Source organism: Fringilla coelebs (assembly GCF_963513975.1).
Source record: "Fringilla coelebs genome assembly, chromosome: Z".
NCBI classification, from domain to species: domain Eukaryota; kingdom Metazoa; phylum Chordata; class Aves; order Passeriformes; family Fringillidae; genus Fringilla; species Fringilla coelebs.
The window spans coordinates 4327945-4354236 of NC_140031.1; the positions used below are offsets into that span (position 1 = coordinate 4327945).

General features: G+C 39.4%; 1 protein-coding gene across 1 annotated transcript in view; it reads left to right on the forward strand.

The window, feature by feature from the left end:
- Nucleotides 1-23856, forward strand: part of RIT2 (Ras like without CAAX 2) — a gene marked incomplete at both ends in the record, with an annotated part of 172452 nt that extends 148596 nt beyond the window's left edge. The window contains one exon of the mRNA XM_084225623.1: nt 23629-23856. Within this exon, the coding sequence (XP_084081749.1) occupies nt 23629-23856 (228 nt within the window). The remainder of the gene's footprint in view (nt 1-23628) is intronic.
- Nucleotides 23857-26292: the final 2436 nt, after the last annotated feature.

The window sequence follows — 26292 nt, forward strand, 5'->3', positions numbered from 1 at the left end:
TGTGTGTATGTAACCACATTTGAAAAAATACATAATATTTCATATTTGCAATAAAGAGGTTGTAAAAGTTCTTAGAGTAAGTTTCATATTAGGCTATAGTCGAATTACCTGTTTAAGACTACCAAGAGCTGAATGTTTTCCAGATACTCCAAACCAGATCCTAAATGCGCATTTTTATTGACGTTCTTCTTGTTTCATTTGTTTAAGAATTTTACTCATTTGAATATGAATATGAATAAGTGATTTTTTTTTTTATTATTAAGGTACTAAAAAGTCTTGTATTGTTTGATTAAACATCCAGAATAAGGATCTCACTTTAGCTTACCATATTTCTTCAAGACAAAAATAGGGGTGGACTCATTCAAATCCCTGTAATCTTGTGTGAAGCAAATTTTTGGGATTTTTTGTTGTTTGGGGTTTTAGTGTTTTGTTTTGGTTTTTTTTTTTGATTAGTTTTGTTGGTTTGGTTTTGGCGTTTGTTTGTTTGTTTGTTTTGTTTTGTTTTCCTTCTTTTTCTTTTTTCTGATGTAGAGGAAAAGCCTTTCCCAAGCCCTGTGCAAACTCTAAGGGATATGTAAGTGCAAATGCCCTGAGAGAAGATGCAGTTTCCCACACAGCAGGATCTGGTGGGGCTTCTGCCTATTGAAGCCTTCAAAAATCTTTAGACTACACAACCACCTCCTAACTCATCTCTGCATAACTTTTCTTGGCCACCTAACGTAATCAGGTATATTAAACTCTTATGATTTTAGCATTGTTAATTAGACCCATGCAGTGATGTGTCCAGGTCTGGTTCCTCAGGACAAGAGAGAGATGGAGCTCCTGGGGTGGGTCTGAGGGCTGCAAAGATGAGGAAGGGCCTGGAGCATCTCCCTGCTGAGGAAAGGCTGAGGGAGCTGGGGCTGCTCAGCCTGGAGAGGAGCCCCAGCTGAGAGGGAACCCCATCCCTGTCTGTGCCTGTGTGCAGGGAGGGTCAGAGCAGGGCCAGGCTCTGCTCTGGGGGCAGCAATGGCACCAGAGCCACAGGCAGGACTGAGCCCAGGAAATTCCCCCTGGACATGAAGCTGAGCTTCTGTCCTGGGCAGTGACCGAGCACTGGGACAGATTGTGCAGGGAGGGGATGGAGTCTCCCTCCCTGGGGATATTCCAGACCCTCTAGACACAACCCTGTGCCCTGTGCTCTGGGATGGCCCTGCTTGAGAAGGGAGGTGAGTTCAGATGATCCTACTGTTGTTGCTTCCCACCAAATCACTCTGTGTTTCTGTGAGGTTGAACTTGAGGTTTAAGCTGATATTTGTCCATCCATATAATTTTATTCCCAATAGTAAAGGACCTTCTGAATCATGGTATTGCTGCAGCATATGTCTTCCTAGGAGTAATCATTGAGGTGCCATATTTTCACAACATATCATTTGTAAATTGCTTGACAGTTATTTCTCCCATTATTATTTATCATGCTTCACTCCTCGTAAACTGGGAAAAAAAAAGGGTTTATTTTCTGGTTAACAGGGTCTAAGAAGAAGATGTGTCTTGATAAATGACAGGATATGAATCAGGGTATATTGCACATTGTGAAACATTTTGCCATAGTAAAAGTGCAACAAATAATAATTCTATCAGTTTTATTGGATATTGGTTGTTCAGTCTCATATGTTAAATGGATCTAGTGCAGCAACTATCAAATCTAGTACAGCTGTAAAATGCACATTCCTAAGCTTTCAGCACCTGTTTTTATAGTGAAGGTGGGGATAAGACAAAAATACTTTAAGAAGGCTGTATTGAGCATGAGAACAGCTGATATTGCATACCAGGAGTGAGGAAAAATGCCAGAGACTTAAAGTAAGGATGCGCTTCATAACTGCAGATACCAGGCACAAAAACTTTCCTGGCAGAAACAAAGTCTATGGTAGTGTCTGCAGTAAATTCTACAAAAAGGGACTGCCTCTGTTTTTAACTAAATAAATGAGCAATAGTTGTAAAACCAGCAATAGCAATAATAATAAATTAAAGCAATCATTCTAGTACAAGGTCTCCTGAATGGAAGACGCTCTTGAGAACTTCTCAGAGATCTTGCCTGGATTGATTAGTGAGTCTGCACATCACCATGAGCCATCCTTGTGCCTGCAGCTCTCCTCTGTCCCCTCTCCCCCAAAACAGTCCTGAGCAGCAATAAAGCAACAAATTACAATAAATCCACCCAAACACCTGCCACAAAAATCCAAGGCATTCCAAGGCACACAGAAATAATGATGCACAGGAAAACAACTCTCAGTATGATGTCCACGAGAGATTTGAAGGAGTGCAAGCCTACAGGCTACTTCAGAGAGGTATTATAGACAAAAGGGTACAGGGCAAGTTTATCTACATAAATTTAGGGTTAGAGAATAGCCTCTGGTCTATTTTATTTATTGAGATAGATTTAGATGGGATAAGTTATTTCTCAAACAAAAACCTGTATCTGACAGATAGTCTGCATAGGACAATAAATGGTCAACACACTTTGTTCCCTGCCTCAGGGGCTTCTTGAAATAGTCACGGGATGTAACTTTTGTGGCCATACATCAGCAATAAAATGTTGCCATTCTTGTCATTTGAAAGATTTTGATAGCAGGGATACTGCCCACTACAAGCAATTTCATGAAGTCCCCTGCACCAGCTCACCAAGCAGCCAGAGTGTTGGCAGATATTTTTGAAAACAGTTATTATTGCTGCGAAAAAATGAATTCATTTTTTACCTGAAAGCTGTTTTCCCACACCTCAGTGGTTGGGAAGGATTTGGGCAGGAGACTAAAGAAAGAAAATCTCCAGTATACACATCAGGAGCAACGTGTATATAGCACATTATATGGAAAAATGAAGAAAAACCTCAGCTTACAAATCGTGCTGTAATGCAGCCAGTGTATTTATTGTCCTCTTCTGGTATCAGCTGGCTACTACTGCAGAGAAGACACTGGCCTTGGTGAAAAAGGATATTCAATCACCACTGCTCCTTCTGTGCTTTCATCATTTGTGCTCCAGAGAAATGCAGGGAATATGGCCAAGACCAAAGGCATCAGCTCAGAGAGCAAAATCAGACACATGCACTAGAAAAACCCAAAGGGCCATATGCCAGCACATCAACTGAGATAAAGAGATCTTAATCTCAGGCAACACTGTTTATAGAAAACAGTCACAAATTAATTTAAAGCAATACGGAAGCAGGTGGAGTACTCCACAAGGAGTCAGGAGAACTTTTTTAAAATTGTCTGCTTTCATATAGACCTTTTTCTGTGAATTAAGTGGACAGTTTTTTTCTCTTTGTGTCTTGTTCTTGCTCATGTTTCTTTTTTCTGGTCTCTGAAGACCAAGCTGTCCAGCCTCAAGGCTGTGTCTTATTATGGAGTATGAAATCCTAACACTGATACAGTCTCCAGACACCACAGCAGTAAGAGATCTACCCATCCTCACATTGTGCTTTGATTTGGAATTGAGTTGTCCTTTACTTCAGTTTTCCAGTACTACTCTGGAAAGCAGTTATGGAAGAAGTACTTTTTTTGACTTCTAGAACAGTTTCTATATCACACTGCATTGAAGTAGAATGGGTCAGAAAAAAAAAAGTTATTTTTTCATTTCATAAAATTTATATCATCGTCCTAGGGATGAGGCCTGCAGGACACATATTACCATGAGACACTTAAAAGAGCTCAGTCTGTTTGCCTTATTAAGCAGAAGCTTGGGGGGTAGCTCACTTTCTGAGTTTAAATCCCCCAGGGGAAACAGAGACGTGGGCAAAGTCTCTACATCCAGCACTGAAACAAGCAGCAATGCCTGGAAGCTGAATTAAATTGCAGCTGAAGCCCATTCATACTGGAGAAGAGGCTCAGCCTTTTCTGCTGTGCTTGACCATGGCAGCGTGACACCACAGAAACTTCAAATCTCCTTCCTTCTTTTCAAAGTGCTGAGATGAAACTGTAGAAAAGAAAGTGTAGAGCCTTTGTGTTACTCTGAAGGAGGTCTGATTAGTTAATTGTACTTTAAAGCCTGAAAATATTATATATTATTATGTCCATACACAATGCGCATTTGAGACTCTGCTAATGAGAAAAACACTGAAGCAGATTATAAATTTGTTGTCACGTCTATTTAATATTTGACTAGAGGAACCCATAGTAAATAAATAGGTTCAATCTGAGGCTTAATGAGTCCAAAAGAGAAAAGTGTCTCAGTGGAAAGAGCTACTTACTGGGATCATTATTGTTATTGCTGAAAGCACAGTCATAGAGGTCAAAATTTACCACATTTTTCTTTGTGGGAGAGAGGCTTTTGCTTTGAGGGAGATTTCTGCAAGTCTTAGAAAGCAGATCTAGAGACTGTTAAGAAACTTACTCTGATGGGCTATATAAAATGGATAATTCTGATTTTTTTTTCAGCAAGAAAGGAGCAGCTTACTTTCTATAATCACAATGGTTCATAAAACACCTTTTGATGACTGCTTTATCTGATAACCACAATTACTGGCAATGGGAAATGAAGTGTGACATGTTTATATGTAAGGGCAACTAACCAGAGCCAGATATGATCTACATTACCTCTAAAATACTCTACTTCTCTTTTTTTTTTTTTTTTCCTAGTGCTGCATGCCACCAAATATCTAAAAAGGGGTGGAGAGGACAACCAGCCTGTAAAAGCATAATTTAGCATAGTGCATCAAAAAGACCACACAAAATAGAAAGAAAATATGGTAAAGGTTAAACCTTTTTTGAGAAAAGACTTAATATTACTAGCTAATCATTTCATTGTATTACTATTTTCAACAATATGCATGACACCACACAGCCAAATAAATTCAACTGTCTTTTTCACCTTTGGCTAGTTAGGTTTTCTGTGGGTGACTGATGGCTGTCATTGATTTTAAAGTGATTCTGATGATGGTGTATGTGTGATATGTGGTTTGATTTTCAAAAACACCTCTTGTTGTCCTCAATCTTAAGTATTACAGGTCAATAACACAATTGTAGTGGGAGTAAAGTAAAGTCACTGATGAGTAAATCAGGGGAAAAAATCCATGCACAATAGATTTTGAGATTTTTTTTCAGGGAACACTTAGAAACCACCTTCTGTCTAGAATAGGCAGTTGAACCTGACCTTTGAAAATAAAGACCCGTCAGAGGTTCACCAGAGGCTCACCAGAGGTTCACAATTTGAGATACTCAAAATAGTAAGTTTTGAAAGTACTGACCAAGACAGGGAAAAAAATTTAAAAAATAATACAATACTCTGAAAATGCATGTTAAATTTTGCTTCAGTAATGAGAAGGTATTGCAATTATATTCTCACAGAGCTGAATGCACCTTACATGAATTTCGGGGAAGCTACATTATTCAGAAGCCATGGTATTCTGAAGAATGGCTAGGCTTGATAATTATTTTAGCAATATGCTAAATAAATGCTACTTTCTAGCGTAAAATAAAAGGAATTATGTTACTGAGACTATATAAGATAGTGTGGTCAATCAGTAGATTTATGGATCTCTGGGCATCATGGAACAAAGAGGTTACACTGCTTGGGTGACGGCTTTTAAATTTACCTTTCAAAAGATGTGACTCTGCTTAGGCATCACAGAAGCGCTGAAACTCACTGAACCATCCCAACCACACCCCAGCACAGTTTGTAGAAATGCTGTGGAAACACCCTGACATAGAGCCTTGTACATTCCAGCCCTACCCTCATTATAATTCCCATATTCCCTCCAACAAAAACCGTCCGGCTTTGCCAAATTCTGCCAGCTCAAGGTGGCTTCATTGTAGAGACCCAGATGAAATGCCAAGTCTATTCCTGTGAGTGACCCAGGCAAAACGAGGTTTGAAGGAGAAGGAAGTACTCCAATACCCCATTTAGTACATGGAAGGGTAGCGTAGGTCATCCACCCCAAGGGATAGATATAAAGATGGGGATTCCATCAACTGTACAGGTAAACAGGTGTGGCATTGTACTCTGCTTCACTGTGGTGGTCACCAATGCAGCTGGAATGCTCAATTTAATATAGCTATTTTTTTTTCTTTTTTTTTAAGGACCACTATATAGATCAAAAATTATTTTATTTCCTTCTACCTAATGTTCATTATCCAAATATGCTTTGGATACTCATAAGTAGATTTGACAGATATTAAGAATATCTCATGCAACAGATTGATATAAAACTTGAGTGCTCTGAACTTGAAAGGAGGTGTGCTAACCCAATATTCTATGTGGTGTATGGAAGTGTTCTAGAACAAAAAAATGTGTAAGGAATTTGCTCACAACTTTTTTCACTTCAGGGACAGTCTGGACATTCTTAAATATACATTGAAAAAAAAAAACAACGCAGCACTTAGTTTCAGAAAACAAACACATTATTTATCTATCTTATGTCTTAGCAAAAAATGAAGTATAGCCAAATACTGGGCAAATATGGTTGGTAGTGTGTCAAAAAGTGGAAAAATAATGTATTTAAATAACTTACTCATAATGGTTGGATTTATTTTTTGGGTTGTTCTGCCATTTTTTACTTCATTTATTGTATAATGGAATTCAGTGTAGTGTCATTACAATGACATTACAACTGTGTTGCCACAGGCAAACAAACATGGTAGAGATGCTTAAGGGACATTAAAAAATCAATGCTAATATTTTAATAATGTTAAAAAAAAATATAAAATGTCAGGACAGGAGCGGTGTTCACAGATTTTTTTCTGTGTTAAAAGAGTGCTTCTCACATATATGGGGTAGTCACAGCTTTAAACACAAAGATTTTATTTCCGTGGGCTTTAGTGCTGGGGAATGTGACAGAGTTGTTTCTGACAGATTGCCCTGAGCGTATATCTGATCTTTCCAACTGCTGCCTCTACGGTTCACTGAGAGGAGATCAGAAGGCCTGGGGTTGTCAGGTGGCAATGCAGAGCACACAAACCACAGGGTTGTCTTTCACAGCTCTTTTTTTTTTTTTTTTTTAATCCCAGATCCCTTTTTTTTTTTCTCCCCTCCCCCCCACCCTCGCCTTATCACTGACTTTCAACAGTTTGGCCTCCCCATCTCCCCATCTGCTACATCCCCATCTCCAAAAAATGGCAAGCCTGTGCAGTTAATTCACAGAGGAGCCTGAAGGCATTGGATTATTGGAATTAAAGCTGTGCTGCTGACCAACCTGGGTCTTGAACTGGGCCCCCCATAGTGCTGAGAGCCAAATGGAGGGCTATTCTCTGAGTGGAGTGTCTGGAGCAACACAGCTTTATGGCTCCTTGCCAGGGAGCATTTAGTCTCTGTCAGCTCGGTATTTTCACATGGAAAGCTATGCCATTAGACTATTTTCACTCAATGTAGCTGGGAAGTAATAATTACACATTAATAAAAATAGGGACAGTCATCCAGCATTTCATAAATCAGCTTTTTCTCCACTATGTTCTGCACAACCGTAACAGATGGGTTAGTTGAGATGGGCCAACAGAAACGGGTGATTTACTGGCAAAAAAATTATGACAGCTGGATTGCACACACATAAAACCACACACACTCTTAAATTTAAGTAACGTTTTAGAAGGAGAGGATTTGGTTCTGACCCCACTAGTTGGAACTGGATCTAGCCCTAAGGATATTAGGCATTACCCTTCAATTTGCTGATCTTTAACTTTTTCATTAATGACCTAGGCATAAAAATGCAGGAGGTTCTGACACAATTTGCTGATAACACAAAGTGGGAACATTTTCTATCTAGAAGAGACAGGATTATTGAAGAGGAAAAGCTGTGTGACCCAGAGGAGTGATAGAAGTGGAATTAAATGCAATTGTAAAAAGTGCAAGGCCATGTCCTAAAGGACTAATAGCAAGGCTGTTTACTATAACACATCAGTCTGGAGGCAGGAGAGAGATCTTGGATATATCAGCCACATGCTGGGTGCTTATAAACTACAAACATCATGAAATTCTGCATAAAATAAATGCCACTTCAGAAGAGGCGTTTGGAGTGATTTGTTTATCAGCGACATGGAAGCATTGAAGGTATTATAAAATATACAAGTGAAACTCAGTTAAGATTAAGTGTAGCTGTTTATTGATGGTGATGGCAAGTTCAAATTGGACCAGCTGCAGAATGTGTATCAGGCTGGTCCTATCAGAGAAAACTACAGAAAGCTTAATTTCTTTAGTAGGTAAATGAAAGTAGAAGTGCGATAAAATTACTCGCATATGCTGATAAGAAGTGAAGGAACATAAAGAATTGTAAGGAAGAACCATTTAAAACAAAGGACAATGATGGAACAATATCTAGTGGCAGCTTACTGGCAAGGAACACATTCTGCCTAGAAGTTAGGTAATGATGACTGACTGACTCATGACAGTACAGAAACTCCAGGACAGTTGTTCACTGAGAAATATATGGAGCACAAACCTCACCTCTCCTCTCCTCTCCTCTCCTCTCCTCTCCTCTCCTCTCCTCTCCTCTCCTCTCCTCTCCTCTCCTCTCCTCTCCTCTCCTCTCCTCTCCTCTCCTCTCCTCTCCTCTCCTCTCCTCTCCTCTCCTCTCCTCTCCTCTCCTCTCCTCTCCTCTCCTCTCCTCTCCTCTCCTCTCCTCTCCTCTCCTCTCCTCTCCTCTCCTCTCCTCTCCTCTCCTCTCCTCTCCTCTCCTCTCCAGAATGTCACTGTTTTTCATCTCTCACTCTCCTGTTAAAATTCTGAATCAGCTCAGAAATTTTTTTTTGGGCTGCACATAAGAGAGCTCAAAAGATGTTCACCCAATACAAGAAAACTCTGATGGGCAGAGTTAAACATTTTTCTATGCATTTTCTATGGGTAAGCTTATTGATTTCACAGTACTGCATGGCTTACAAATGCAGAGAACACCAGCAACTGAAAAGGATGTGAGGCAACATCAGACACCTAACCCCTAGAAGACCAAAGAAATTGAAAACTATTAAATCCTATTGTGGATGAGTTGTAGTGTAATTTTCATTTTAGCTATTTACTCATCCCACAGGCACAGCTTTTCTCCAGTATGCAGTGCGTCTCACCTTCACATTATGGAGCCCAAAGTTCAGTGTAAGTTCCAGAATGAAAATAGTATTGAAAGGTGTATAAAGACCAAAATAATTCATCTTTCAGCAGAGACATCAGAGAAAAACAACCATTGCCATAAATGTCAAATCTACATAGGAAAACAAGGGCAAACCAATCCTTTTAGTGTGGGTGAAGCTCAGTGTCCAGAGCTGTATATAATGAAAAAGTGTGACTTTATATTCTGGATATAAAACAAATTTTCTTTTGAAACACCTTACACCATCTGTGCTCAAAGCTCTTCCCTTCTTTCACTATGCCTCCTGTTCCTACCTGTTTTTATTTGTTATGGACAGGTATAACATCTGCTCAGAGATGGGTCACTGCGTGTTATAACAGACTGTTTCTTTAAGGTCCGAACTAAGGTGAAACAGGATTTTTTTTTCCATTTGCTTCAGAAATTTTGCTTCATTTGTTCATGTCCATGTGGAAGGAGAGTTGAGTACTTCTACTCTATTTTCTATGTTTGGGGTTGTGAAGCCTTCTTTCTCATGCCATCAAGGGCTGCCTTCCTTGATAATATGCAATCTACTTTGGATTTGCACTCTTTTTGATTAAACCATCTATTAAGAAAAAAGGTGTTGAAGTACCTAATCAAGTTTTTAAAGCATGATATATAGTTAGAAAAACAAACAAACAAAAAAACCCAGAAAGGGATAAAGCAGAAATCCAGCAGGAGCAAAACCTCAGATTGTGGTCCAGAATCTTTAATTTGTACAAACCTTCTGCTTGTTTTTACTTACATGGGGCAGGGGTACCCCCTGTTATACTTATCTTGACTCATCAGTTACATTTTCATGTACATTCTTTGAGCATCCTGGAAAGAAGCTTCAGTGAGGCTGAAGTGAAGGATCTCAGCTGGTGAGTGAAGACTCAGTTTACCTGTTAGAGCCAAATCTATTATTCTGGCTTTCAGTATCTTTTGCCTCCAGAAGAAATGGATGATATGCTTATGAAGCAAACCCTCCAAAAACACCATGTCCAGGCACATGAAGGATAAGAAAGTGCCTGGGAAGATCTAAAACATGGATTTACAAAAGGAAAATCTTGTCCAAGAACCTGAGTTCTGTGATTGTCTTCAGGACCAGACAACTGACTCTGCAGATGAAAGAAATTAATGTTTCCCTTCAATCTAAGAAGGCTTTTAAATCAGTCTCACACAGTGTTATTGTAGCCAATGAAGTGGATCTGAAGCACTGTGCCTGTTTAGGACTTTACAGCACCAGAAATAACTTGACATGTTGAAGTGAGTTCAGCAGAAATCCCCAGGATGGTCTTGGGGTAGAGCTTAAAAGAGAAACAGAAAAGGCTGAGACATCTGAGCTTGTGCATTTGTTCAGCTTGATGGATTGAAGGGAGTTTCATCTTAGAATGAAGACAAAACCAATGGAGATAGGCAGTGAGATCATGAGAAAAGAAAAAAATTTTTGCAGAACAAGAAAATATGATTAATTAGGAGGGTTGATTTGGGGGGGTTTTTTGGGCTTTTTTTCATAGGAGTGGTCAGCCAGTGAAACGAACCCCCAAAATGGCTTTCCTTCCTTAAAATGAGATTTCCTTCCTTAAAAAAAGGAAACTCAGAACTTGGTTGAATACTACATGAGTGATCTGTCCCAGGTGGACCCACTATGAGCAAGAGTTTGCATCAGGTAACCTACAGAGTTCTCTTCCATATGAAACTATTGTGTGATTCTCTGATTTCTATACATCTTTCAGCAGAAAATATTTAACTACACCTTGAAAAATATGTGTCAACCATAGCAACTGCCTCTTCTTTCTGAAACGGGGTCTACATTTAATTTCCACATCTTTTTCTCAAAGATACTATATCTATCCTTCTACTAATGTCTCTTTCACTACATAAAACAAAACTTTACCAGGCAGTTGTCATTTTCCAAACCATTTAATAACATTCATCTCATTTCTAGAGGTAAAAACATAGTGGGGTGGTAGCATGTCCTGAGTTGTTGGTGACAGTCAGTTGTTGGTAACTGTGAAGGCTTCAAGCACTTAGTGTTTTCCACCAGCTGTTGCTTTTAGCACCAGGAATTTTGTTCCCCCAAATATACTCTTATTTATGCATTTAAGAAAATTAGAGAATAAGAGCCTTTAGGGAAAAGTCAGCAAGCTTGTTAAAAAAAACCAAAATCCCAAATGTGTTGTTATCTGTCTTTGTCACTGTCACAAGTTTGCTGATGGCACCAAGCTGAGCAGTGAGGTCACACGCTGGAGGGAAGAGATGCCACCCAGAGGGATCTGGACAGGCTGGAGAGTTGGGACCATGTGAAATGAACTTCATGAAGTTCAACAGAGCCAAGTGCCAGGGGTAATCCAACACAGAAATGAAGGCAAAGCAGAGAATGGGGAGAAGGACTTGGGGGTGATGGTTGGTGAGAAGCTCAGTATGACCCAGCCACATGCACTGGCAGGCCAGAAAGCCCCAGATGTGTCCTGGGCTGCATCAAAAAAAAGTATGACAGGCTTGGAGCAACCTGGTCTAGTGGAAGGTGTCTTGCCCTTCTTGCCCAGGGGATTGGAACAAGATTATTTTTTTCAGTCCCTTCCAACCCAGACCATTCTGTGATGATTCTGTGATTTTCACTCCATAGCCTGAGCTATGGTGTTGCTCATTCAGGCATGGAAGTCAACCTGCACAGGTTCCAGATTTATGTAGGAGCCACTGGGATTATCAGTGATTAAATACTGATAATATTTAATCAGCCAGATACTCCTGAGAAACTATATCTTTCTTCCCCCAACTCTTAAAACTACTGTTTTAATGTGTTATTTGAATATGCAATGAAATGTATTATTTTCACAGTATTATTTAGTATATCTTCCATGTTATCTGTTTTCTTTCATTTTCAACATTTTTTTCCTCATTTTCACTTTTTTGTCTATGGAGGGATGCAAAAGAAGTCCTTCACTTGGCTGGTTACAGCCCACCATTTTTTCCTTTACAAAAAATTCCAGAAAACCTTTAATAAAGGGCAACCTAGCTTGCAGCATCTACACATTCTGAAATGTTTTTCTTCACATTCTGAAAGGTGTTTTTCACCTTTTCACAGCCATTTCCAGAGCCTTTCCAGACTGAAGGCTTGAAATGAATCAGTTGCATGAAGCTTGGGAAATAAATAAATGTCAGAAACCATTTCTAATCTGCAGAGGAGCTAATGCTGAATGCCTCCCAGTGCTGAAGGGACTCTTTAGAATGGTGTTTTGTCAGAATGCACATCGAGGTTTTTCTGTAAGGCCAACCTTTTCTGCCAGGTTTAATGGAAAGGTTCAACCTGATCCCAGCAGCATTCGTGGTCTGTGTGTGTTTGTGTGTGTAGATGCATATTCACACGTGCTGCTGGCTAAACTGAGCTACAGCTTCATCAGTGGTGGGCTAAAAAGTCTATTTCTCTGGGTAAGAATATGAGTTTATCTGTTATAATCATGATTTGGGCTCACAGGGTGTATTAGCATAGTAGTTTTTATATATCAAGAGTATCTGCATAATTGGAAGGATACATCACAGATAGAAGAGGTTAAACAGATGCTTCTAGCAAGGAATTTCTTCCATTTTGTTTGTTAAGACTCTATTTTCTCATTCTACCCTCAAGCTAGCATAATAAAGATGTAATCTGTCTTCCTCCCCGCCACCATCCTTCCACCTTCACTCTTCTGCTTTTCTCTTTGCTTATTATATCCTTTCTTTGAGGCAATAAATAAGGAGCAGAATTCTTGGTTTGGCTCCAAAAAAAAAAAAAAAATTATAGGAAAAAACTCTACTCATTAACCCTCAAGCATCACCATTGCTCAAGTTTCTGAGTTTCTGTTAGTAAAGAAACCAACACCTCTTGGGTATGTAAGCAAGAACTTTAGTGGTATATTGCACAAAGTTAAGATTCTGCCAGCTGTCAGCTGCCACTTTGGTTACTTTAGGGTGCTAAGTTTTATTACAAGTCAAAACCCATTGGCAGGAACCACAGAAGGGTTATCCAAAGAAAGTTCCCCCTGAACAGAGAGCTTGCCAACAGGACAGGTTAACCACAGATGCATGAATAAGTTGCCATGGACACCATCCAACTCCATGATCTTAACCTGCTGCAAAAGTGAGGCAATTTGATCAAAGTTAGCAATAAAAGAGCTTGTTATGTCTAATTAGCTAAATGTGTTCTTACACCTCTTCCTACCCACCATTTAAGGTTTTTAATTTTTCTCTCTCTGCACATTCATTTCTCCTTTTTATCCCCTTTATATGCAGTTCCCCAGACTCAAGTTTTTATTATGCATTGTCCACATGGCAGGTCTCATCACATGATGGAGCTCAATGCTCCTTATTCAACTGTCACTCCTGGTTTGACATTCCTGTATCATGGGTCTCTCGTTTCAAATGTTCCTCTGACCACAAAAAAACCACTCTTCTCTTCCATGAAGATCTCCTTTCATCACCCTAGAAAGGAGCTGAAAAAGAAAGGTTCTATAAAGCTCCCATAATTTTTTCAATCAATTCATATTCTGCAAAAGTGTAAAATTTTCCCTGAATTAGTATTGACATGGGGAAGATCAATGCCATTAGTTTAATAAAGATACTCTGCAATATTTCCTGTAATGAGATTGTTTGACAGACCTACCTAATAAACTTCAAAATTACTAAGCCCTCAAAATTAATTACATGTTCCAGGACAAACAAACACAATGATTCACCAGTCCCATTTTCTGACAGCTCAACCCCCTCTCATTGCATCCGTTAACTTTTTCTTTAAAAAAAAAACTCAAGTAAATCATATCTCATTGCACTGATTAACTTTACATCCAGTAACTTTTTCTTAAAAAAAAAAACTCAAGTAAATCATATCTCATTGCACTGATTAACTTTTTTCTTTAAAAAGCCACTCAAGTAAAACATGGAAGAGTGAAACATTATTCTGTAGACTATGCATAAGACACTTTGATGCCTCATATATTTTAGCATGTGCTTGCTTCGGTAAATAATTTCTTAAATAAAAAATCTATTTCAGTCCAAATATTTATAAATCTATTATAAATTCTTCCTCTGCCTCTCTTCTGTCAAACACTTCAGTAGCCCGGACAGAATCCCTGAATCCCAGCAGACCACAACTGTGTGGAAATAAAAGGAGGAAGGACAGTTTCTTGCAATTTTCTTTTCACTGCCAGACATTAAGATGGTGTTCCCTGTCTGCCTGCAGTCTGGATCTGAGAGTGTGTTTAGATGTGAGAACTGCATACCAGAATATATATGTGCTGCACTCAAAAGTGATGGGAAGCATAAGACAAACAACCCTCTTTACTGCATAATTTTTGTGACTCTTTTATTCCAGTGTTGGAAACTCATATCCAGCCCAGGCAAAAGGTTCAGAACTTAATTCCAGTAGTTTGTTCATGTGTCTAAAATGAGACATTTAGCGGAACACAGGCTTTGGCTACTTTGGTTCAAAACATTATTCTACTTCTGTGAATCACCAATACTTTGATTGTGGGGTGTTTTGGAGTTTTTTTCCTAATTTGCAGTTCTTTTTTGCAGCTGTATATATAAACATGCACAAATAAATTTGCACCTATTTCTGCCTCTTACTTGATTTGCATTTAGCTGTCCAGATTCTTTTCTGGTTCCCTTAAAATTTTTTGAATCACATTTCTCAGTCTTCAGCAGACAACAGGAAAATTAAACACTGGAAGCAGACCTCTGATTTTCCCTTTTTACTGACTCCTTCTTTGTTGTCTCATCTTTTCATGTCAATTGAGTGACAAAATATTGCTGTTAGAGACAAAGTTATATAATACCAGGGAGATTTGCAAAGGTTATCAGGAATTAGGTTTACTTCCTCAGTCCCCAGTGTGCTTAGTGCTTGTGTCCTGATGAAGAACTGAAGTCAAGTGGCAATTTAATGCCTCATACATATCTGAAAATACCTTACACAAGTTTACAGATAGATAAATGATATGGAGGTTCTCTCTATGGGACTGATAGTCAACTTGTGCTCACAAAGCAATAGAAACCACTAACAGTGTTAAAATAAGAATTGAATGCCACTAATTTTCTATTTGCTTAAAAAGAAGTCCAAAATGTACATTTGCAGCTCCTTTTATAAGCACTTTTTTTAAACAACCGTCTGCTGGTAGCAGATGATAATTGATTTCTTGTTACTTCAAAAAATTGAAAAAAGAATCCTTTCTTGTGAAAATAGCACTGCAATTCCTAGATTTTTTTCCCTTACAAAAACCAGCAGATGTCCATGTGAAACTGATGCAGAAATGCCTTCTTTTTGCAACCATCTTATGGCCATCTATGTCTTCAGCTGAGCGTTGCAATCAAAGAACCTTTAAAGATGATGGACAATTTAGAAAATTGTCAGATCTCTGAAAAATGCTTTGAGCAATTGACCTGAACTTATTCATCTTGAAGACGGATGCTAAGGATTTAACACTTCCACATTCTCTTCAAATTAGACCCAGAGCTATTGCTGGCTGATGCAGGATCATGTGGCTTTGAGTATCCAATTCAGTCAGATCCTGAGGCCATCTCTTCAGAAACACTTCCTGATGTAAAGCTGCTTTAACCACTCATCAGTTGTGCTTTTGACAAGATAAAGTCAAAAGGGTACAGTCTGTAGTAGAGAAGAATATCTTCAAAGTCTAACCTGCAGACAGCACCCTGATTCTGCAGCGATTCTTGCATGAAATGAGATGTTGACTCAGTTATTTAGCACTGTATCTGTGAAATAATGAAGCAACATTGTCATAAGTTGGAAGCAATAGACCAAAACCTGTGCTTTGCTAGATTTGCTAAGTAACTGCATGAACGATGTTTATTTCAAACTTTTGCCCAAAGCAGGAATGAAATTACCTGGAGGAGTAGCTCCTATGTCACAGGAATATTCTGGATCCAAAAGGTGGAAAAATAATAAAATTCCAAAAATAAGAAAAAGACTAGACAGATACTAGTAATCTTCATCACAAAAGATGCTAACAATATGCAGAAATTATTCAAGTGTAAATGGAATCTAGAATTTTTTATGTATGAAAATGCATGAGAGATATATTCAAATAAAATAGGTAGTGTTAGAGTTTTCTTGCAAGAGTGTAGCAATTACTAAAACAGAGAAAGTGTCAGTCTCATCTAACAGGGGTCAATAGTGAATTGCATAAGAACACTTGTTCAGTGATTCTTCATCAGATTTCTTTCAAAACCTCGTAACAATTTGCTGTTCCCTTGGATCAAATAGAAACATGTTTCTTCTGTGCTCAGAAAAGACTTTAGGCAGTGTTTCTTGTCACACCTTTTTGACTAAACAGGTGAGAAGTGCATAATTTAGAAAATATCAATCTCCCTGATTTTGTCTAAAAATTAATTTTTGTCAAGACTATTAAATGGCTTTCCTTTAGAAAAATGACCAATTAATTTTACTATCCCACACTCTCCACCCTTCATCCACTAAAAATAATGTGCAAAGATCATTACAGAAAAGCTGGACAATTCTATTATTTTCTGCATTACTAAAGCTGCCTTTTCCTTCCTGTCCATCCCTTCCTCCCTAAAGCATAGCCCAAGTTACAGGAAGGGAAGGAATATCTGAGCCTTTTTAATGTAAATTTCTTCAAAGGCTGGAGCAGCCGAGGATGAGTTGTGCATTGCTGGGCCATGTGCTATTTCCATGGCATCCAGACTCTTCGGGGCACAGGTTCACGCAGCAAAACTTCATCTTCTCCTTGGCCCAGTCTGCTAATCCTGCCTACACCCATGGCCATTCAAGGACCCCCTTCGGCTCACCAAACATGCTTAAGTGGGAAGCCAGCAAAAAAGCATCGCAGAGTGACAAGGCCAAAAGGAAAACATGGGAAACTCTTGCACAACACATCGCTCTAGAGAGGGAGAAAGAGGAGCAGAAATAATTGCAACAGCTTCATGAAAATAATTAATTCTGTGGTTTCACAGTCTAGAATGCCAGCCAAGCTGAGCTTGCAGAATTGCCTCGGTGAAGTCGGAGTGAGTTTTCTCATGAAAGCGTTGATATGAAATTCCCCTTTAAAGTTCTTCTGCCACGTTACTCATTAACTGTGCAGGCTCCTGAAAACAGAATTGCTTACCCAGGGACCGAGGGGAGAAAGTAATGTGTACTTGTTTGGTTTAATAAAAAATGCTGTTTTGTGACAGTGGAAAGTAGTTGTGAACTCCAGGGGATTCATGGCCAGATCAAATGGTTAACTGCAGTATTTGCATTTGTGAAGGGGACCATGTATGAAGGTTGAAATGTTTATGTTTTCAGAAGAAAAAGTTTCAGCATTTTACTTCTAAGCAGTAATTCACTTTAAAATTAAGTCAAAGTTCTGCAAGAAAGAGGAACGTTTGATGTTGAGGGAGATAGAAATAAGAGGTTTTAACAAGGAGGATTCCCATTTAACTTTTGAATTTGCTGTGCACATATTTAGACCTGAAACATAGTCATATTGAATGTCTGGCCACAAAAGGTCACGCTGGTTCCACACAAACTCTAGTCTTCAACATTTTTTTCAGACTAAATTGATATTGAATTGATCTTGGTTTTCCCCCTTCTTTCAGAAACATCATTGTTCAGTGGCAAGAATATGATAGGCAGTTTATAAGTGCAAAGATCTGAAGAAGGAGAAGAAGGGTGAAATGCCTTGGAACACTTCTTTCATTTTCTTTTAAAAAGATATTTCATGACATGCATTATGGGAACAAATAACAACAGCGCTGCTAGTCTTAAGACAGAAAGATTGATTTTTCTTGGGTTTTTCATATTTCTGTTCATGTTTTAAACCCCAGCCACTGCTGTAATAGCCAAGTGTTTGAGCTTTGACCTGAACAATAGAATTTCACACTTGGAAAGATCCCTATTCCAGCCTGTAGGAAGTCTTTGCCACCATGCCTCTTGGTACTTGAAAGAAGGGAAAAAAATAATAATTGTCAAAACTGACGTAGGTATAATGGATCTGCTCTTTGGTTAGTGGTTTGCACCACATGTTTCTCAAGACACAATTCAAATATTTCCAGTGAATGCCTTTGGCTGTAAGAAAGGCAGGTGGCAATACAGAGACGGCCAGCTCAGCCTTTGCTAGACACAGTCCTATCCATCGAAATAAAGAGCTTTTCTCTGTTCCAGGCAACAAGAAGAGTATGGGAGGAAAAGTCTTCAAGTTGACCAGGGAAGGCTTGGATTGGATATTAGTAAAAATGTCTTCACTGAAAGGGTTGTCAGGCATTGGAACAGCCTTCCCAGGACAGGGGTGGACTCACTGTTCCTGTAGATGTTCACTTCAGAAGTGCAGATGTTCCTGCAGATGTGGCACTTCAGATCATGGTTTAGTGGTGGTTTTGCACTGCTGCATTAACAGGTGGATTTGATATTCCAGGTATTTTTCAACCTAAATGACTTTGTGATTGAATTGATTAATGAGAAAACACAGTTTTATCGTGTTCTGTTCAAAGAATAAAATTGGTGGTCAGTGGTCAGTCAGATTAAAAGAACCACTGCTCATGTCAGTATGTCAGTCAACAGCGATTCTTTCTCATTTTGTTGTCCAGGATGGCATTCTTTTTCTAGGCCCATAAGATTAATTTTCTCTTTTTCTTTTTGCAAAGTTTCTTATTAGAGACTGAAAAAAAAAAAAAGGGAATACTTTTGATCTCCACAGCTCTTTCCTCCAATATGATATGGGTTTACACCTGTACCAAAAGCTTACTGTATTTGTTCTGATATGCTGATGGAATGGGCTGTGAAGGGGAGGGACCCAAACATGCATGTGGACTCTTCCTGATTGCCTGCCTACCTCTAAACTGATATCCAGGTGCTAATAAACAACTTGGCACCTGGTTCTTTTTTTTTTGAAATGACACTTATGGAGAAAAAGAAAAAAAACCCACCAGACATGAAGGGGAAGGATGTAAATCTTTCTGGGACATTACTCAGAACTTTTCTTTGTCCAGTTCATGACTTTTCCTTTTCCTATTATTTATTGTTTACTGGTGCAAACAAGGCTGCTCAATATGCTTCTGCCCTCCCTATTCACTATTTTTTCCTTACAACTCTCATAAATTATTGCCTGTCAAAAATGCAAATCTTGATCAAAACCAATAGAAATTCCTCCTATTTCCCTCAGTGGGATTTAGATGGGCACTCTGTTGAGCAATATTTGTACCCTTCTGTCTCTGATCTAGACCATGTGCCTTCAGAGAAAAAAAATTCTCACAGAACAAGGTTTTTGGATATAAAATCATACAGAATTATATAACTGAGTTATATGATGACAACTAGGGTAGAAACCAGTAACAAAAATTAAGCCAAATCCTTGCAATGCTTAGCACTCCACCTGCAGCTCCCAGATTTCTCCAGGGCAATCTGTAGGTCCCAGTTATGAGGGGAAAACTGCAAAAGCCATCTGAAGTAGACCATGCTGCTTCATCCCTGTGCAGGGATGAAATGCACAAGTGGAAATGCATTGCTTCCCTGCCTGAAAACCCCAATGACTGGGGGGGTCCAGAGTCAAGCAGACTCTGACAGCAAAATCCTCACCAGTGAAATCCACTTTGGGATCCTTCTCATGCTGCCATGACCGAAGGAGGTAAAAAAGCTGAACACAAAATAATCTGATCCTGATGGAGATTTTTCAGCTAATGACAGTCCAAGGGCAGAGGAAGACTATTGATCTATTCAGTTTCTGTGCATTTTCCATCTCAGATAAAAGTATTCAGGTACTTTTGTGTGCCCATGGGGGCCAGTGATTGCCAGTGCCTCCCCACCCACCACCCAGCCCGGGTGGTTTTGTGCAGCAGCTGACCTTAGTGGTGAGCTGGCTGTCATAAAGACGGCAGCTCATCCATCACAGCTTTTGCAGCCTGTCAGCATCGCATTTAATCGCACTTGTAATTTTCCAGGGGAGGTTTGCAAAAGCCACAAACAGAATCCTAATGCTTTCTAATGAGGTTTGCAGCCAGTGCTTCCCCTCAGGAGGAAGCTGGGCTGTGTTCTAGCTGCCCTCAGCTATGCAGAGATGGGAAATTCCCAATTCAGCCTGCAGTCCCATGGGCTGTTGGAAGGGTTATATCTTGTCTGGAAAAGATTCAGTTATATGTTGTCACTGGTATATCTTCCTTCTCAACTCACATGCGCTGTCAGAAATGGGCACTCAGAATCCTGCACTTTAGAAAAGAAGACTTTTTCAGCTGCTAACACATCGTATCCCTGAGGCTTCATTCCCTTTTATGGATTTGGGAGACCTTGCTCATTGGTTGTGCTGAAAGCTTCAAGCCCTTCTGCTGATCAAAACCCCACAGAGAAAATCACAGTTTTTAAAAATTTGGACCAAACTCAGGAAGCTTGTGTCAGCTCTGAAATTTTCATTTTTCTTTATGTTCACTACACCTATCTTCTACCTTCATTCTCTTCTTGAGGTTTAGCAGCACAGAAATGAGATAAGTTGGAATCAATATGACCAGAATTATATTCTTGCAAACAATGCCAGATTCAATCAGGAAGGGTTACTCTAAGGATGGGATATAAAGCTCTGCTTCCCAGATATATATTCAATAGAATGACCCCTCTCCCTGACCTGTCTGTCCGTGTCATGCTGACAGATCATATCTTCCACTGATACAGACCCATGGAAGCTGCAATTTGTCAACAAGTCCCTGGGCTGTGCAGATCCGGAATGGATTTCTACCTTATAGTTTCTCTTCTGGCAATAAGATGGGAACAGGCTAAATCCCTGGAATTATGTGGGCCTCAGTCACCTCATCAAGCTTTATCCCTTGTTTCTCATTCTATAGGTGTCTAGCCTCTTGATCGAATCATGAACCAAGAGAAAAATGTGTATTTTTTCTCTAGACATCTCTTAATATTTACAGATTCTTCAGCAAACAAATTAGCTAAATTACTATAGCTATATTCTTTGGTGCTGGAAGCAGTAATGATAATTATTACAATGTTATATTTTAAAAAATTATGTTTTCAGCCTTGAAGCTGAAAAACATCAGCTAATCATCCTGAAATTGTTTGTGCCAGGTGTCCCCCTCCTGCTGAATTAGCTCTTAAAATTTTGCCAAAGCAGTTAATCAGTTCCTGAGGGCAAGATTTAAGGAAAATGCCATGCCTTGAAATGAACTATCACCATTAATAACTTTAATGTTCTCTCTGTAATTTGGCAGGAAACTGGAGTCCAAAACCAAACTTTTCTTGCTTTTTAAGAAACTCAGCCAAATTTGGCCAAGTTGATAACTTCCAGTCACAAAGATACGGGGAGAAAGTTTTTCTGCATTATTCTCCTGAGAATTATCCATTTCTCACAGCTCTGAGCAGTCTTGTTCCGTCACAGAGCATAGCATGTCTTCCCTGAAGTTATTCTTCCTTGTAGGATGGAGAAAACATATTTTTAGACTTAGAAAAGAAAAAAAAAAAAAAAAAAGAAAGAAAAAGTTGAAAAAAGGAAGAGCAAAATGGGTTAAAGATTATAAATTCACATAGAAAAAGAAAGGACAACTTTTATATTTGATTCCCCATAGTTTAATTTTATTTACAACCTTGCCATTATTTAACATAAGGATATTTTGGTTCATGTTGATTTTTCTTCCTTTTAGGTAATGAATGTATGAAATCTTCATTGAAATGCATCTCTGTGCAATCATTTGCTTAGAACTGCAGCATCTTTAACAAAATTGAAAAAAAATTCCTCCTTCAGCTCAAATAAGGCATAGCGAGGAAAAAACCCCTTCATTATAAAGTCCAAAATAGTTTTCTATCCAGACAATCAATTTCTCAATGGTGCCCAATAGACATATTGAATCATGCATTTTGCTTACACAGCTGCCCAGAGAAAAACAAGGACCATATTGCTACCCATCTCTTTTTGCAAAAGGTTGGCAATTATAGCACTTGGAAAGTGGTAACCATCTTTTATTTTGTCAGGAAGTATTATTCAGTTGGCCTACAACCTCCCTGCTTACTCTCACAAAATTCCTAATTAAATTAAGATTGTACCTGGAGCATAGAGGCTTGATCCTTGCAAATGCTACAAAGTTTGTGACTCAATGCAAAGGGGGTGGTGAGAAATTCTGAGGTCTGTGTTATTTGGGTACAACCTCAGTGCAGATTTACCTCCAGGCTGAAATGAACCAAACTTCTGTTTCATCCCAAATCCTGTCTCTCACCTTCTCCAGCCTTACAGATAAGTGGAATAAATGCAATGATGTAGTGTCATAATTTAATCATAAAGGGCATTTTCTTCATGGTAGGTATGAGAGACTGTGCTGTATCTTGAGTCACAAGGCTTTATTTCCCTAATAAGGATAAATGGTATTTTGGTTGCATGAAGCTAGAAATCATAAAAAATAAAACAACAGCCCCAACTGAAACAAAACACCAAGAGAAGTCTTGTGGTAGACAGAAGCAATTGAGACTTCCCATAGCCTATTATATAGTCCTTCACAAGGCCATCTTGAAGTATTGCTTTGACTTTTCATAAGGATGTTTGGAAAGTGACTTGAATAAATAGCGATATGTAAATGTGAATAAAAACAAAGCCTGGGATTTCTGACCTACAATTTGAATATACACCATACATGCAATTCATATAATCTATTTATTCAGATTTATGCCCAAATACTGAAAAGAAAGGACAGTCTATTGGGTTGGAAGCTGGGTTAACATTTAGAAGCTCACAGGGTTTCTTCTGTGTTTTTCTGAGGACCTTCTGCATGTTATTGGATGAACTCTCAAAGTGTAAAAAGTACCTTAATTGTCAGGCAGTGGCAGCCCTACAATAAGCATTTAAGCTCTATTTGATGCACACATTAATCAGCATACTAAGCACCCTTCCATTTGGCAGGCTGGCAGGTCAAATGTCAAGAGATAGCCAACATGGAAATTTCAGAAAAAATGATCCCAGCTTCAGAAGTCAGTGAAAAGAGCAGTGTTGTTTTCCTCTAGGTTTGTCAGTTCCTCAAAATACAGACACATTTCCCACACTTTCTACAAGAGCCACTTAGGGAAGATGAGCTGAAAAACAAATAGATTTTGGATCTTCATACAGCTCAGGTATGAGCTCAGTGATAGGATTACAGGCCTGCCAAGACCAAATCACTCCAAGGCATGCTCAGAAATTAATGTGACTGAAAAATATTAGGGTATGAAAGCTGGTGTGCTTAAAGAGTCAAGTTGCTTCCAGGATTAGGTTAATGCTCAACAAGGATTTTCTAGGGCCTTAATTCTGTGTAAGTCTTTCTAGTCATCCATTCTAGCCTATAGAATAAAAGTACTAGCACTGTCAAACCAAGGATTACTGTACTAAAGAGAGGAAATACATGGAAAAATTGATGCATCAGAATTAGGGACATAATATACCTGAGCAAATGAATGCTACTTCATGAATTCAGCCTGATCCTTTCACCCTTGAATCTTATCTGTTGGATGCCATCAGATTATTTTCCTGGTCAGTGATTTGCAGGATCTAAGAAGTCAGACTATATATATTGTAATGTTCTCATGTTGATTAATGTTTTGTGCATTAGGCAATATTTATGGAGTTTTCTTTTCTTTGCAGGTCTCAACTGAAGAAGGAATGAGCTTAGCCAGAGAATATTCCTGCTCCTTTTTTGAGACTTCAGCTGCGCTCCGCTTCTACATTGATGATGTCTTTCATGGACTAGTGAGGGAAATTCGAAGGAAAGAGTCCTCACTGTCCATGATAGAGAAGAAGATGAAGAGGAAGGATAGTCTGTGGCGGAAACTGAAGGGATCCCTGAAGAAAAAAAAGGAAAGTACAACCTGATGGCAATTCTCTATGAGCCACTCATCAGGAGCTGACCACAGTAACCTGTAATAATTCAAAAAGGCAGCATTGACACAGCATCTTCCAGGCCAGGTCCTGGAGTTTCTTCCCTTCAGCTCTCATGCAGAAGTTGTTCCTTGAGGGCCCAATTAATGGTTTCCCCGTGACTCTTCTGTTCTGTAGTGTCATTTAGCATACCCTCTCATACCTTTTCTGCAACTCTGAGTGGAGAAAATACTGTGTTTTTTAGCGTGCGCTCCATGGCTGGTCTTCAAATCCTATGAGTTACGCCAGCATCCAAGGCAGAACCAGCTTCCACCAGCTCTAGGACAATGGATACACTTATTGCCTCTTCCTCTGCATGCACAGGTCATTTCACCCTCCCAGGAATGAATGCCATTGACTTCAATGGACATTTTGACTGTTTAAGGACTTTTGGGATCTGACCTTCAGCTTTGCACTCACATGTAGGTTTAGGGTTAGCGTGTGCTCGGCCCGTGTCTGTGTGTGACCGTGTCTGTGAGCCAGGCTCAAAGGGAACCTGGGCACTCACAATTCTGACCCTGTGCTGCCCCATCCCCACTGTGTCCTGCCCAGGCAGCAGGCAGGTTTGCAAGCAAAGTACAAGTCGTGCATCAGCCCTGCAGAGGCTGCAGGGGTGCTGCTCTGTCTCCTCTGAGCTGCTCTTGGCAGGGCTGGCTGGTGCCATGTTCTGCAGGCAGGCTGTGCATTAAAGTCACAGAAGGGTTTGTGTTGGAAAGGAACTTTTAAAAGTCACTTGGTCCAAACCCCTGCAATGGATGGGGAGACCTTGATCAGGTTTCTCAGAGTCCTGCTCAGCCTGACCTTGGGTGTTTCCAGGGATGGGGCATCCACCACCAATCTGGGCATCCTGTGCCAGTGCTTTGCCATCAGCCACACTCCCCTGTCCCATCAAGGAGCTCACAAGTGCTCTGTCTGTCCAATGAGTCCCAGAGCCCTCCCTGGAGCAGTGCAGCTCTGTCCCAGCATGTAATAGCATCTGTGATGTAGCATCCAGCCCTCGACTTACTAGAGAATTGCATCAGCTCAATCACCATTGCTCACAGTCCTTGACCATCCAACTGAACCACTTGATTAAGCAGTTGGATAAGTCTTTTTAAATATTCCTTTTTAAAGCTGGCATGAAGTAGAGTATATGCTCCTAAACATTTCCTCCTGCCCTCGAAGTTCCTTTAATGTTGTTGCTATTTATAAATTTTATAGATAGAATATGCATAAGTTTTGTCAAAAATAAAGATTGTGATTTCCATGGAGCCATACCAGCAGTCAGTGTCATTTGTGTCTGTCTTGGAGTGATAACTGATATAACAAAAAATATGTCTCTTTATTAAATGTTTCTTCTTCACTATTCTTCTGTGATTATTTTGCAGAGTTTCAACAAATTATGTTTTGTATAGTCTGGGTGGGAGTAGATTTTTTTTTTCATATGTAAAATGTGGAAAGGTTATGGTATTGAAAATAAGTTCAGTTCATGAAAATCTAATGCTTTGTTTTCCACTCTCCCTTCCTTTCAAGGGAATCTGGAGATATTTTGTGACTTGCCAAAAATCCTTCATCAAAAGTAATGGTTTGCTGCTCATTTTTAGATATATGTGGCTGCATTTCTATTTCAGAAGGATGATTTTGGACTAATACAAATACATGTACCCATTCTAGGTGAATTTTCTGCTTCCTGTCTCTGAAAGCTGAAGTCTGCATTTGCACCATTGTAATTACTATTATTATTTTATCTGTATTGCCACAGAGATTTTAGGTCAAGTGTCCTAGAGACAAAAAGATGCACTTGTCCAAAGAGTTTATGAGCTAAGTATTAGTGGAGGGACAACAAGAGGCTGCACTGGACAGATGGCAGCTCTGAGACAATAAATAACAAGGGGAAACATCTGTGTCTGTTCCAATCCCGCACACTGCATAGGGGGGAACAAAGCAGTCATTCCCTGTGTAAGAGAGCATAGAAATTACCACCCTGAGAAACCTTGAGAGATGATCTTTGTTTTTTCAGGCAGGTGCCTGAGTTTTGGGTCAACTGAAAAACATTTAGTGTTGGTTATGTCATTTCACACCCTCCACATATAATATCAGCAAGAATGTGGCTCCATATTTTTAGGGGTACCTTGGTTCAAGTCAGTTTGCAAGACAAAGAACTGTTGCAGAAAACGGCATAGATACAGTTCAAAATTAATTCTTAAATGGATTAACTAGACTAAATATAACCATTCACTAGCATTAAGGTCATCTGGCATAGAGAAACATCTTTCCATATTGTTAAACTTTTTAGCCTTCACAGCAGTGTTACCACACACAATATGCTCTTGGAAGGGATTCCTGGACTCTGCCAGGGTCTGCACCATGCTGATCAAGAGGTCAAAAAGGTGCTGCTCTTCTGTGGTCTGA